Raw genomic sequence first — 13319 nt, forward strand, 5'->3', positions numbered from 1 at the left:
ATAATCCAACGGGCCTTTGTAATACGATATAATGTTCAATAAGTATAACATTTCTTTGATATAATAACTTAATTATTCTAGGATATCGTGTTCTCGTATGATATTTAAAATGGCAATAAGGATGTTCTTTAAGTGGCACTGTCCTCCATGGCTACTGTCCCGTATGACCATAATATCCCTGTCATTTATATTTACCTTCCCAATTCGACCTTGAGTGGATATACCGTCCACGTATGACCTTAGGTGGCCCTGTCCGTGGATACTGTTCTCATATTACCTTAGGTGGCCCTGTCCGTGGATACTGTTCACGTATGACCTTAGTTGGCCCTGTCCGTGGATACCGTCCACGTATGACCTTAGGCGGCCCTGCCCATGGATACCGTTCTCATATAACCTTAGGTGGCCCTGTCTGTGGATACTGTCCACGTATGACCTTAGGTGACTCTGTCTGTGGATACTGTCCACGTATGACCTTAGGTGGCCCTGCCCATGGATACTGTTCTCATATTACCTTAGATGGCCCTGTCCGTGGATACTGTCCACGTATGACCTTAGGTGGCGATGTTCGCTCTAACACATAACATATGTAACAGGCCTCTGCTCAAATGATTTACCTGCATCAAATATGTTAATTGTAAAAAGTATTATTACCCGATATATCATTGACAATGTTGCGTTTAACCTGCATCGCAAAAGCCAGAATGAACAGGGGGAAAAGATAAACAAATATAGATTAAAAATGAGCAGTCGATCAAATATGGTATACACATTATTAAATGCAGACGGTACAGAAAAAAACTAGACAATATATATGAAATCCCACCTGTATTGCGTCCTACGTTATAGCTTGTAGTGCGATATATGAAGTCTTGGTATCTCCAGCTTAGGTTCGCACAAAATAAAAAAACATTCGAAAATAATGGTGATGTCTCTATCGAAATAAAACAGGAAAGCGGACATTTATCCTTTTTTCGGAACCTCTAGTTTTCTTTATGTTTTGTTAATTACTTTCTAGGAATGTTTTTTTTCATACAAAGTAATTAGCAATTAGATCTTGATGGATTAGATTGGAATTTAACAAATGCAACAAAAAAACCTGGTCTGATAATTGGAACTTAATTTATATGGCGTTGGCACAAAGCGCACTGATTTTCACAACAATAACCATTAAACTTACACTGACGCCCTGCTATGCTAAATGTATCATCGACATTAACCCTGGTTTTGATTGTAACGCGTCTGTGTTGGCCATGATAGATAGCCATTGACACCGATCCCTTTGGGAGTGGGCATATCAGATCTGCCGCGAGTTTGATTGAGACCTGTGATGAGGTTATTAGTGTACCAGGGATTTAATGAGGCATGTTATGGGAGGTTGGGGATAGAGAGCAACGAATGGAGATCTGTCAATACCGTTAAAATCACGAATGATCGGTAACAGTAACGCCACAGTGATTGCGTGTATTCATAAATACCGCGGTATATACACGTACCGTGTCTTTATGGTGTCTGTAAGACAGGTGGTTGTTGCTAATACAAATTGGGGATTTGTACAGTAGATATGGTAATGAAAGTATAGTAACTCGTCTGAAACAATTACTTATTTTGAATTCTTCTGTCATCAGACTGTAATGCATTCAAATCCAGTGACCATCTAGTAAATGTTTTTTTGCACCTATATCTTAAAGCTACCAATGATACCCTCTTGAAACTTAATGGAGAGGTTCAGTATGGTATTTTGCATTTTAGTGTCTACATTTAATTTTCAACTTTATTAGAATTTCAACATGGCCGCCATATTCCTATGTAAAAACTGAGGATTATTTCCGCTTATATCAGGAATGGGGTCAACCTGACACGTGATGGACATGTTAAAGTAGGATTCTTTATATGTAACATTAAAAAATTTGATCAAAAGTTAACGGATACTCATGATAGCTTCTAGTAGACATCAATAATTATGATATTTGAATTTGTTATTAACTACTTTTCCTTAGAGATATATTCAGTACGTATTTTTGCTTTGTTGTTTTATACTTTTATAAACAATGTATGCCAAATTTGTTATTTACACTGTGGTCAATAAATTAAATAATGATTTCGATTAAAAGGTGTCGTATGCCCCGGGTTAATACAGAATGGAAACAGCCAATATTTACATATCATCAAAAACACATGGAATCCGTATTGTTCAACAACATTTATTTTATGGTACAATGTATTCATACGCAGGGCGGGTCCAACATAAGCAAACACAAAATATCCGGAAAAGATCATCTGGGTAAAAACACAACACCCCTCTCCATTTGTTATACTATAACAGTTTGTAATACAAATGTTTAATACTACTCGGGAAATCCTGACTAGATTACAAAGTTATTAACGTATATTTTGACAAATCAACTATCTCAATAAGAAGGTATGCCTAAAGTCTATTTTCGAATATCGCTATCCTCTCGCCAGAGATGGGAATAAGTCATCTATCTATTCGACCTTCATGGCCGGATTCAGGGAAACTTTATGAACCCCACACAACATGTACTATGTAGGCGCCGCCTGTTTACTGTGTTTAATAGGTTTTATAGTTCTCTGCTGTTCTTTGGTTTGAGCGTGTGTGGTACCAGGCGTACTTTGTGGAATCTGGGTTGAGCATTCTCCTCGATAGCAATGCTTATCTTGATAAATACAGCCTTGTGTTTGACGAGAATGTTCTGAAGTTCAGTCAATGCGGATGAAAATCTCAACACCTTGGTTTCGCGCCAGTCAATTTAGAATGTCTTAAGCCAATTTCTACCAAACAATACAGGGTCTTATTGTGGTACTACTAATAGAGATCCTTCAATGCTTCTTGATCATACAGGTTGACCGAAAAGCGTACCTCACCAAGGGGTTCGATATTTTCTATAGAGTAGGTCTTTAATCTTATATTGGTCTCATGCAGGGGAATATGACAGCAATGTACCTTGTAAATGTCCTGTGAAATCAATATTACTGCACTTCCCGTATGGAGTTACATGTCAAACGTTATTCCATCAATCTTAGGCGTGGTGTAAATACAGATGTTAGATCTTGATGTCCATTTTCCTTTGGGTCGATAAAGTACAGTGGCTCCCCATCTGGGTCAAGGTTGACGCCAATACCTTTCTTAAGAAATTTCTTCGATTTCTGATTGCCCCCATTTTCTTACCACTGTAATGCGCCTTTATTTCGTTTACAGGTGTGGCCCTGTCACAATGAGAGCGTTGGAGTTCAACAGCGTCCTTACCAGCTGTTTCCATTGCCGTCGCCGCCTTGATAGCGATATCTCACGTGAGGGTAGTTTCCACGGGCATTTTACGTGGAATGGCCTCTTGTCATAAAACACACACCAAGCGATCTCTAATAGTGTTTTAAAGAATATCTACAAAGTAACAATGAATTGAGAGACTAGGTACCGCTGTAAACTAAGCCATACCATCTTCACCGTGGCGTCTTTCTCCTTATGAAAGCGGAACATTTCAGCTGGCTCCGATGGTTCGGGTTTTAAATGTATATATGGTACAGCTCCAATGTTTGCTGGTCTAGCTAGGGGCCAGTAGGTTTTTCAGTAAATGTTACATTTAATGACCAATCAGACTTGGAAATGAGGCAACTTTCTGGCTTGACGCCTTTTCCTATGAAATCCATGTCCATCCGTTCGTTGTACCATACCAAACTTCCAAGGTATTCGGCAAAAAAAAAACAGTCGACCTCCCCAACGCCTCTTTTATCCTTTGTTTGCCGCAGGTCCATTCGTAGCTTGCCGCCTACTTGTGTTGTGTTCCCAGTAAGAATACATGGTATATCCAGGATAGAAACTACTCAGCTCTACATAACATCACAAATACGTGGAGTCCATATTGTCGTACTACTTTCATTTTATAGTGCGATGAATTCATACGCAGGGCGGGTCTAATACATAAACCAACTTACCATATCCGGAAATCTTATCTAGGTAGATAATACGTAACAAAAAGTAAAAAAAAATTTTTTTTAAACTTAATTTACAAACATGAAGGACACCAATTCACAGTGAAACCATCGATATAAGGCGCCTAGATTCTACTAGAATATTTTGTCATTAAAGAGGATTATGTATAATTGTGTACTTCGCTGTGATAATCTATAACTTATCATCTAATGTCAATTTTAATATACTATATATTGTCAGAGAACAAATCCAAAAGGATGGTTTTACATTGAATATTGGTGAAACTTGATTTTAAGAACGGTAACAACTGCAATTTCACTTTAAAATCAGTATATCTAATGCATATAATTATCAACAGTGTTAATCATAGCTAAAGATAAAGGCAATAAGTCAAAATTATACTTAGAATGAGGCGGAAATAAAGGCATTAACTCAAAATTATACTTAGAACTAGGCGATGATAAATTGCAATATTAAAAGTAAGAACTATACTTAGAATGAGACGGAAATAAATGCAATAAGTCAAAATTATACTTAGAATGAGGTGAAAAGAAGGCAATAAGTCCAAATAAGAAATAGAATGAGACGGAAATAAAGGCAATAAGGCAAAATATAGTTAGAAGACGATAAATATGAAGGCAATAAGGCAGGGGTAAATTGTTACATGTCGAGAGGTGTGCACATAATGGAAGTAAAATTTCCTTTTAAAATTTCCTGACCTACTTAGAGAATAATAAAGTATGTCAATCGACCGACATCAAAAATGCTGGTCCTTGTTTAGATGTGGTAAGGCATTGTCCGTAGCTGTTTTGATGTCTTCGGTATCAAAACGGATCGTAATTATGAGAAAGGGCAGGAAAAACTATACGTCTGTAAATAGAAGATAAGGCTTTCATTTGCTGAATGTAATGGAGTGATCGTCATCGACCTGATTTGGATGTGTGACCACCATCTGGGCTTTTTTCTACAGTCAGAGACGGCGATCCTCTGGAGAATAGGGCAATCTACATACAGATACATATGACGCTGATGCGCTGATTTGTTCTTCACTCAATCACGATTGACAGATACAATCAGCACAAATATGCATAAGTAAGCGTTTGTTGAATATTGATATCCCATCAGGTAACACAACAAAGAACATCGCACTGGGTCATACAGTTTATTACATAGTTTACAAAAAAATTGGAGAGTTATCCCAAAGTTATCCAATGGCCTTCTGGTCTGTAAGTAAAGATGGTAGATTATTGTAATACTCCCGAATCTCGTTATCTCGACCTCGGTGGGATAACGAAAACAACAACAACAACAACGACAACAACGACAAAAACAGCAACATAATGTTCACTCTTGGAACTGATGTTAGGCCAGTAACTGCTTTAATGAAGGACTACTTATTAAACCAGTGGCGTTATTTATATGAAAATCGTCTATACATTTGATAATCAATTTCATTATCTACCAGATTTGATAATAAAGCTGTCATTATTTACATTGATGATTGTCATGGTATTTCTCATCATTTTGTACAGACTCTGTTGTTTTTAAAACAACACGACATAACTTTAGCATCTATAAAACAAGACTAAAACTAAGACTAAATAGATTGCCATCTACAAAGCAATACACACTCTCTTTTTTTAAATTTTTTTTTTTGTGAATAGTTCGCAAATTTCGTGAAAATTATCGATTTGTCAGGGACAATGGCAATTATCATGAAAATAACCCTTCCTGATGAAATTTCAGGAAGTTCAAGTGAGGGATCTATTTTCCAAGATATTTAAAAAAAAAACATCAAGATGTACTATAACATTGCACTCTATGAATTAACCTTTAAAATTGATGTTTTTTTCTGTGAAATTATGCTCTAAATTTAAGTTTCTAAAATGACATAATATTTGAAGAAAAAAAAATGCTGATCATCAATAACCGTATCGACTAATGAGGCAACAAAAGAATTACGGTAAGAAGTTAACAGACAAAAATAAAATACACAATATCTTAATTATATTTACTGAGACATTTTCTGCAAAGTTTATAGGAACGTACGGATGACAATAAAGGTAGACATTTACAAATCATTTACAAAGATTAATACTATGAGAAAGTAACATTTTCATACAAAAATATACAACGGTTCATAATAGATTCATTTTCAATAATCAAATAAGGAATACGATTGTGTTAATGTTTTTCTTTGACCCCTTGCTTTTCCCAAAGTTAAACTTTTAAGCCATTTAAGCACAATGTCTTATTCTCCTAGGACTTTTTGAAAGGTCTTCATGCAAATCCATATTATTATTATTTTAATTTTAATTTTTTGTTTTACATATGGTTTTGTTATTTACAATGTATGTCAATAATTTAATTTTGTATGAAACACGCATTTTCATTGGCTGAAATAATTTTGTTATACATCCATAACAAAATTTTTGACGTTGCGAAATGTAACGGCATTTTTGATTGGCTGATGACGTTGCGTAATAATTTATCACAGAAAAGAGTTCGCCAAAGAAAGTGAAATATCTTGGGTGTGTATACGACGAAATTAAATTATAAGAATTAAATTAATTATTTTTTCTGTTATACAGTCATAACATAAAAAAACTGGAGTGTACTCTCTTCATAAACCGCTTCGCGGTTTATTTAGAGTACACTCCAGTTTTTTTCTGTTATGACTGTATAACAGAAAAAATAATTGATGTTGATCCTTAAATATTCTTTGTTGTCCTTCCAATAACACCACTAATTAGACCTAGCTACCTTATTTATGGGCTATAAAGATTATATCAATAATGTACTATATTCAGAATATATCAAAACCTATATACTCACACTGGTTGGGCTTCGCATATGGCGCCTTGTAGAACCATACAGTAATTGTCGTTCCATTGCGTGTGTATGTTCAGTTCAAGACAATGTTCGTTACCATGGGAATTATCTGGTTCATCCCTGCTCCACTCACAAAAGCCATGACCTCTCCCGCACGGTCCCATTGGAACAAATGAATTGTCTTCTATCCAAATCCACGTGTTATTGTTGTTCATATTAGTACCACCTACCCAAAACGTGGCATCTGCGAAACGAGAGAAAGTATTGTATTCCTCTTTTTTCTTACTTACATTTTAATAAATGTATATTGACCGTCGATTCTTTTTCTGTTAATCACTTGTTTTGTTTGATTTTTTTTATCGCGAAAATTTGATTTCGTCAAATAAGTAGGCTTACAGTTAATTATTTTCTACATATTTGACCTGTTCTTATATAAAAAAAATTAAAATGTGTGATTGATTGATGCACAACATAATTAAGACATATCTGTACCTATCTACAGCGATCTATAAATTTAGGGACAAAATACAAATCTGGTTTGCTAATATATGATCATCTTTAGGTTATGATCCACCAACTTTATATTTGGCTGTACAAAAAAAATGTACTAGTGTTATATATAAAAGTGAAGAAAGGTTCGTTTCCTATGCCCTGATAAAGAATATATATATATCTGTTTACCAAATGAGATCAGGCAGAATGATTGATATTTTGTGTCGCCTATGTTAGATGTCGTCAAGGCGGCACATAGACGTTGATTTTCCGACGGTGGTTGTAGCGACGGTGATGGCGGCGTCAACAATGTTAATATTTTGCGTTTAGCACTTGCATATTAGGCTGTTTCGGACAAATTATAAAAGTAAGAGCAACTAGACTTCTGGTAAAGGTGTATCGTGGGATGTATAGCAGAAACCATTACTGTCTTTACTATCATTTCTTAAATATTTGTATTTTTTTTTCTTTGTAAAAAACCCAAATTTCTGGATTTAGAAGGAAAGCAATGAATTGCATTGGTCTCTGCAAATATATCCTAGAGTACCCATGTAAAATGCTTTGTGATATTGGCAAAGCGGGATAGGCGACACATATAAACACGAAAATGTTGTGTGTGTCATATCAAACACAATATAACCGACAGCACACACCATTATGCCTGCTCCAATTCGTATCAAACAAGTACAAACTAGGTTGCGTTTTGTTAAACATACGTCGTTTCCGCGCCTCTGCCTCCAGATATCTATTCTCTGTAATATCGTTGATAGTAGCCAAATGTCCACCAATGGCGACACAGTTTTGCTGAAAGGAGAAATACGCATTTGTACAGACACTTTTACAAACTACAAACACTTATGCTTGCTAAATTTTGTTTGCTTATGAACTTGGATTGCCATATCTATTAATAATATCAACACATCATAGGACTTCAGATTATATTTTTAACAAATCACAGTAGCAAGGCACCTGATCCCAGAAATGAATTCGCAGGAGGTCAAAGATGTGCCTTAGGAGGTATTGTCAAGAAGGCAACAAAGGAAAGATAATCGTCTAAGACGATGCGAAAGGGTAAGAAAACAGCGTGATTGATTTCATCTGTGACCAAAGGTTGGATACATAATGAACAAACCAGATTGATTAAGGACAAATAATCGTTCGTTTGTTTTGTGGTTGTACATGTATATACACTGCCCTCCAAAAGTTCTCTTACACTTGAAACGTTTTAATAAAATGGCTAGCCAATAAAATTTGAAAAAAAAGTGTTGTAATACCCCTAAGATAGTCCATTTATACGTGACGATTGCAAATTATTTAAAAGATACAAAATGTACCTCACTTCTTTGAAGTTGAAGGGAGAGGAAATGGAAGGTCCTATTTTCCATAATGTTCAAAAATGAATAAAAGATGGGTTTTTTTTACTGACACAAATAAAAGTTATTGTTTAACTGATTAACAGTAAAAAATGTAAGAAATGCATTTTTGAAATTTATATTAAACAAAGAGGGAAATTTCCAGAATGTTGCATTTTTAGGATTTCCATTGCAAAAAAAAAACATATACACTGTTGAAAAGAACAAAAACATCCTTAAAAATTATTACTCTAACAAATTGTAATAAAGACTTCGAGATTAACTTCGCTGTATTTTACCTAATATTTGTAACAGGACTTTTCGAGGGCAGTGCATATGTCAACTGCAATAAATTTGCCCAACATGGTGACACATGCCTTTAATGAGTTTCGTTTTATATACCAAAGAAGAATATGTAGCCGCCTTGGTGCTTTTAATCCAGGCATAAGCTCTGAAACCTCGAATGTATAAGGTGAAATCATTAATAAACTATTGTATTGTAAACATCGACATGCTAGGGTGCAAAGGGATATTCATTTCAATTCACAGATCAATTGGAAGTAAAAAACAAAACAAAACAAAACAAAAACAAATATCAACCTTGTGCTCTGACATAAGGGAAAACACACTTTGATTACACAACATAACTATCCCCAAACATGAAGTCTTCCAAGCGTTAGAAATCTAGAAACTCTGTCTTTCTGTTTGCAAATCATTGTATATTATTAGTAGGTCGTATTGTTAATGACCTATTTAAATTGATTACGGACAGTGTTGACAGTTTGTTTTAACGACAGATGACACCCACATTGTCAGTTATTCATCTTGTGCAATCATTGTTATTTCCAAAGTTTAAAACATACGATTACTCACAACGTGACTCTGCGCCTTGATTAGTACATGTATTGAAATGCCCCGTATGCTATATTTGCCATTGGCTCAATATGCAAGGTTATCTTCCGAACACGAAAACAGCAACAAACGCCAAATATAACATATTCTGGCTTTATTTAAATGTAGTTATTATAAGCCTACAGTACAGATATGTTGTGTTTTCAATACGCAAACATGGACCTATTCAAATTACATGCACAACACAAGTTACGTGTTGGTGCAATAGCAAGCATCGTACATCTGCTACTCCAACAAATCATTTTGGTATAAATAATTATTTTATGGGAGCTGAACTGACAATGTCTTGTGCCTCCTTAACCATGTGGCTTACCATATGTTCAATCCATGTTTCTTGTTTACTGACGAAGTTGTAACACATTTGGTGATGTTGCGTCCAACCGTCAAGGCACTTTGCAGTAGACGTAGCTGTAATTGAATGGGTATACAATATATATGTACCATTATATCAAAAATTGTTATCGACATGCATGATAATGCGCCCCGTTCGTAAAAATAATAATAATAATAGCAAATTAGAAAAATATGTTTTTGCTTTACTTAAGATCAAATTCCTCGCAGCAACCGTTTTTGAAGGAACATGGCTGTTAATAGGCCTTTGCACAATACTTAACCTAACCATCGAAATTGCCATAGCCTGTTCCGGTATCATTAGAATGGGACAGATGAAACGGCTACCAGTTGAGGCAAAGGCACTTCATGATCTCAATGGTTGGAATGGACGTTACACATACGAGTGTAATAGTTTAAAAAAAATCCATCCCGAAATTATTTAAACTTTGATAAATCTAATATTTGGGTGATGATAAATGTGTTTGTCATTTGAAGCGCCCCTGGATCTTCTTGAATGTTGTAATGGACGTTACACAGTGCCATTCAACGAGCTTAAGAAACTCATGAGTTCTTTGGGGACGGACGTGGAGTGTGTTAAGGTGTAGATACCAATTGACGCTATTTCCCCGTAGATCCCAACAAAGGCGAACCTTCATAAAGGTTAATATTATGAAACAATATAACATTTACAAAAAATGTATTGGCCTAGTTTAGATTATTACTTTACATTCATTTTTTTTTCATTACGAAATATTTTTCAGTTGACTAGTATACGTTACCTACACCATACTGTCCGAACAGAAACAACACTTTCAGTACAAGGAAATGATTTACAGAAAAAATGACTTCACCAATAATATGTTTTGCATTGATTTCCAATATTTACACTTGCAAAGTTTTGTCACTATATAACAATACCAGACCGATTTGTTTACCATTCTTGCATGGAAACATTGACCTTTGAACTTGCGTATGAAAATATGACAGGGTACGGGAACTACTTTCGCCAAGCACATGGCTTTGTTTACATTTACAATTTAAGTTTGTTTACCATTGTTAAATGTATAAAAATAACATGTTTGACAATATTAAATATGATAATCTATCAAAATGTTTTTGTTATTTATGTTAATATCATAATAAAAAACAGAACTATTTTTTACCGCGGAAAAAAAGTCTCAATTTGTTGTGAAGCGTTACCATTGGCTGTTCTAATAATTGACTCCTCCCACTGTGTCCGACTTTTATATGATTTTTTTTATTTACAAAGACTTATAGAAACAACATCCATAAGTGTAAATATAGGGATTGGATTTCACTTTTATGTTAACCATACTTTTATGGAGCAATTCCTCTAAGACTATATTCTAAATGGGGCGCTAGCGCGCCCCATAGAATATATTCTTAGAGGAATTGCTCCATAAAAGCATGGTTAACATAAAAGTGAAATCCAATCCCTATTTACATGTAGTTTATTCGTACATATTAAACGTCCTCGTAACACGCAGAGTCATATGACGTCACTTTTCATGAAAACCCAGCAGTAGAAAACATAGAGCAAAGAACGAATGAGAGTGTCTAAACTTTTGGCAATCAATTAATTGAATTGTTTAACCCTTTAAGTGTTGTCTAATATAACCTCCTGCAAAAATGTACATTGTTCAGACAGATTGATAAATTCCTATTACGAAGTGTCTTGTACTGTTAATTCGTCCTCATTGACCCCAAAAATCGGAAGTGACGTATAACAATGCCAAACAAAATGTGCCAGGTTTAAATTGTAAAATGTGATATTGTCGCCCTCTAGCTCAGCGCTAGGGGGAATTTCCCTTTCGCTCAGTCGGCAGAGCGGCGGACCAGTAAGCTGAGGGTCGCTGGTTCGAATTACCGGTGGAGGCACACTACTCTCTTTCCTGTTTCATTTGGTGTCGTTGACCACTCCAAGTGTAAGCTATAGAAAATTGAGAGACTTCGTTGGATATAGAACATGGGATGTGTATTCGTGGGTGAACACATTTGAAAAGGGGGAGTAGTCTGGGTTGTTGTATTTGGGGGCGAACACATTTGAAAGAGGGGATTAGTGTGGCAGGTTTTAATTGTACATAATGATATGTTCGCCTTTTAGCTTCGCACTAGGGGGAATCAGTCGGAAGAGCGGCGGACCAGTAAGCCGAGGGTCGCTGGTTCGATCCCGGTGAAGACACACTCTCTCTCCTGTTACACGAACAATAGCAGTGATGCATTAATAAAATTGTGTTAGAGACAGAAATACCAACAATAGATAGATAAACAAATTAATAGAATCTGAATTTGTTTTATCCCATCAGAAACGCTTCTTACCTTTTGTTTGATAGCATTCTGTAGCAAATATTAATACCAGAAGCACAGAACAAAGCTTCACCATATTGACAATCACAACAATATGAAGTACGTGTCCCTTAGAAGGCCGAACATGTAGATAAGACTGTATATATACTGCACAATCAGAAGATAACACCTCTTGTATTGAGCAATCTGTCTGGGTTTTTTTCTTCGAGAATTTATGTCCTCATTGAACCTATATAAGTTTTGAACACCGTTAATGTTTCAATTCCGAAACACAAAAATAACGTCTAAAGTTTAAAGCAGTTGCATTCTCAGCAGTTAAAGGGGCATTCGTTCGTTCAGACATCAGAAACATGAACACTTTCTATTGATGAAATCTATGTTCGAAAGATGATTATATGAGTGTTTGTGCCAACAAGTACCGGTAATGAAATGTAACGCCGAAGTGCACAGGAAAAACGCATATTGTAGGGAAATGCCGTATGTCTTTGTGGTAATTAGTAATACTTCGGGTCGAATTGAGAATTTTCAGGACTTATTACTAATTAAGGTTTATTTTGAGAGTAAAACTGATGTATTAAGTAAAGATTTCAACTTTTACAACTTAGAAAAAATACATAGTTTAATTTTGACGATCCAAACTTTATCCAAATGAAGGAATGGCCGTTTAATAGATACATTTATCGGTAAATGTGACAGTTATGTCATGTCACTAAGTTCTTATCTGTACGGTTCACCAGTGCGGTAAAATTTTATATGTGATTAGGTGTGTGTCCTGAAATTATGACAAAGTTACGATAATATACCAAGCTATTTAAGGCAATATTTGTAGTATTTTGGAGTTTGTTTGTTTTCTGTGTTGATCGCCCCGTGAACAGCCAGGGTCATTTTAAGGCAGGATCTTCATTGTAGTAGTTGGTGAATACCTCACTGAATATCATACAGGAGGGCAGTCGCATTCAATCCAGAACAACTATAGGTGGGCCGCGATGATAGGTGGTGAAGGTGTCCCGACAATTTATCACTAGCCCTCCACCTCTTGGTTGCGAGTTCGAAACCTAAGTGGGGCGGTTATACAGGTACAGTTATATAGGTACGTGTACAACTCAATATGCATGTTGGCA

The 13319-nt window shown here is 35.6% G+C and overlaps 1 protein-coding gene across 1 annotated transcript; it reads right to left on the reverse strand.

Annotated features, from left to right (window-relative positions):
- Nucleotides 1-5097: 5097 nt before the first annotated feature.
- LOC117327040 (lactose-binding lectin l-2-like) lies at nucleotides 5098-12399 on the reverse strand. Its single transcript, XM_033883863.1, has 5 exons — nucleotides 12211-12399; nucleotides 9851-9945; nucleotides 7990-8077; nucleotides 6785-7025; nucleotides 5098-5173 (listed from the first exon to the last, which is right to left on the reverse strand). The coding sequence occupies exons 1-5, from the start codon at nucleotides 12272-12274 to the stop codon at nucleotides 5143-5145; spliced, it is 519 nt and encodes a 172-aa protein (XP_033739754.1). The 5' UTR covers nucleotides 12275-12399; the 3' UTR covers nucleotides 5098-5142.
- Between the last annotated feature and the right edge of the window lie 920 nt (nucleotides 12400-13319).

This window comes from Pecten maximus, chromosome 5, assembly GCF_902652985.1.
Source record: "Pecten maximus chromosome 5, xPecMax1.1, whole genome shotgun sequence".
Classification (NCBI taxonomy): Eukaryota; Metazoa; Mollusca; class Bivalvia; order Pectinida; family Pectinidae; genus Pecten; species Pecten maximus.

Coding starts and splice junctions, on each gene's coding strand:
- LOC117327040 (XM_033883863.1), bottom strand. CDS start 12,274: ATGGTGAAGCTTTGTTCTGTGCTTCTGGTATTAATATTTGCTACAGAA. Junction 7,026..7,989: donor GGCAGAGGCGCGGAAACGAC/GTATGTTTAACA, acceptor CTCGTTTCGCAG/ATGCCACGTTTTGGGTAGGT. Junction 5,174..6,784: donor ATATGCGAAGCCCAACCAGT/GTGAGTATATAG, acceptor CTTTACTTACAG/ACCAGAAGGCCATTGGATAA.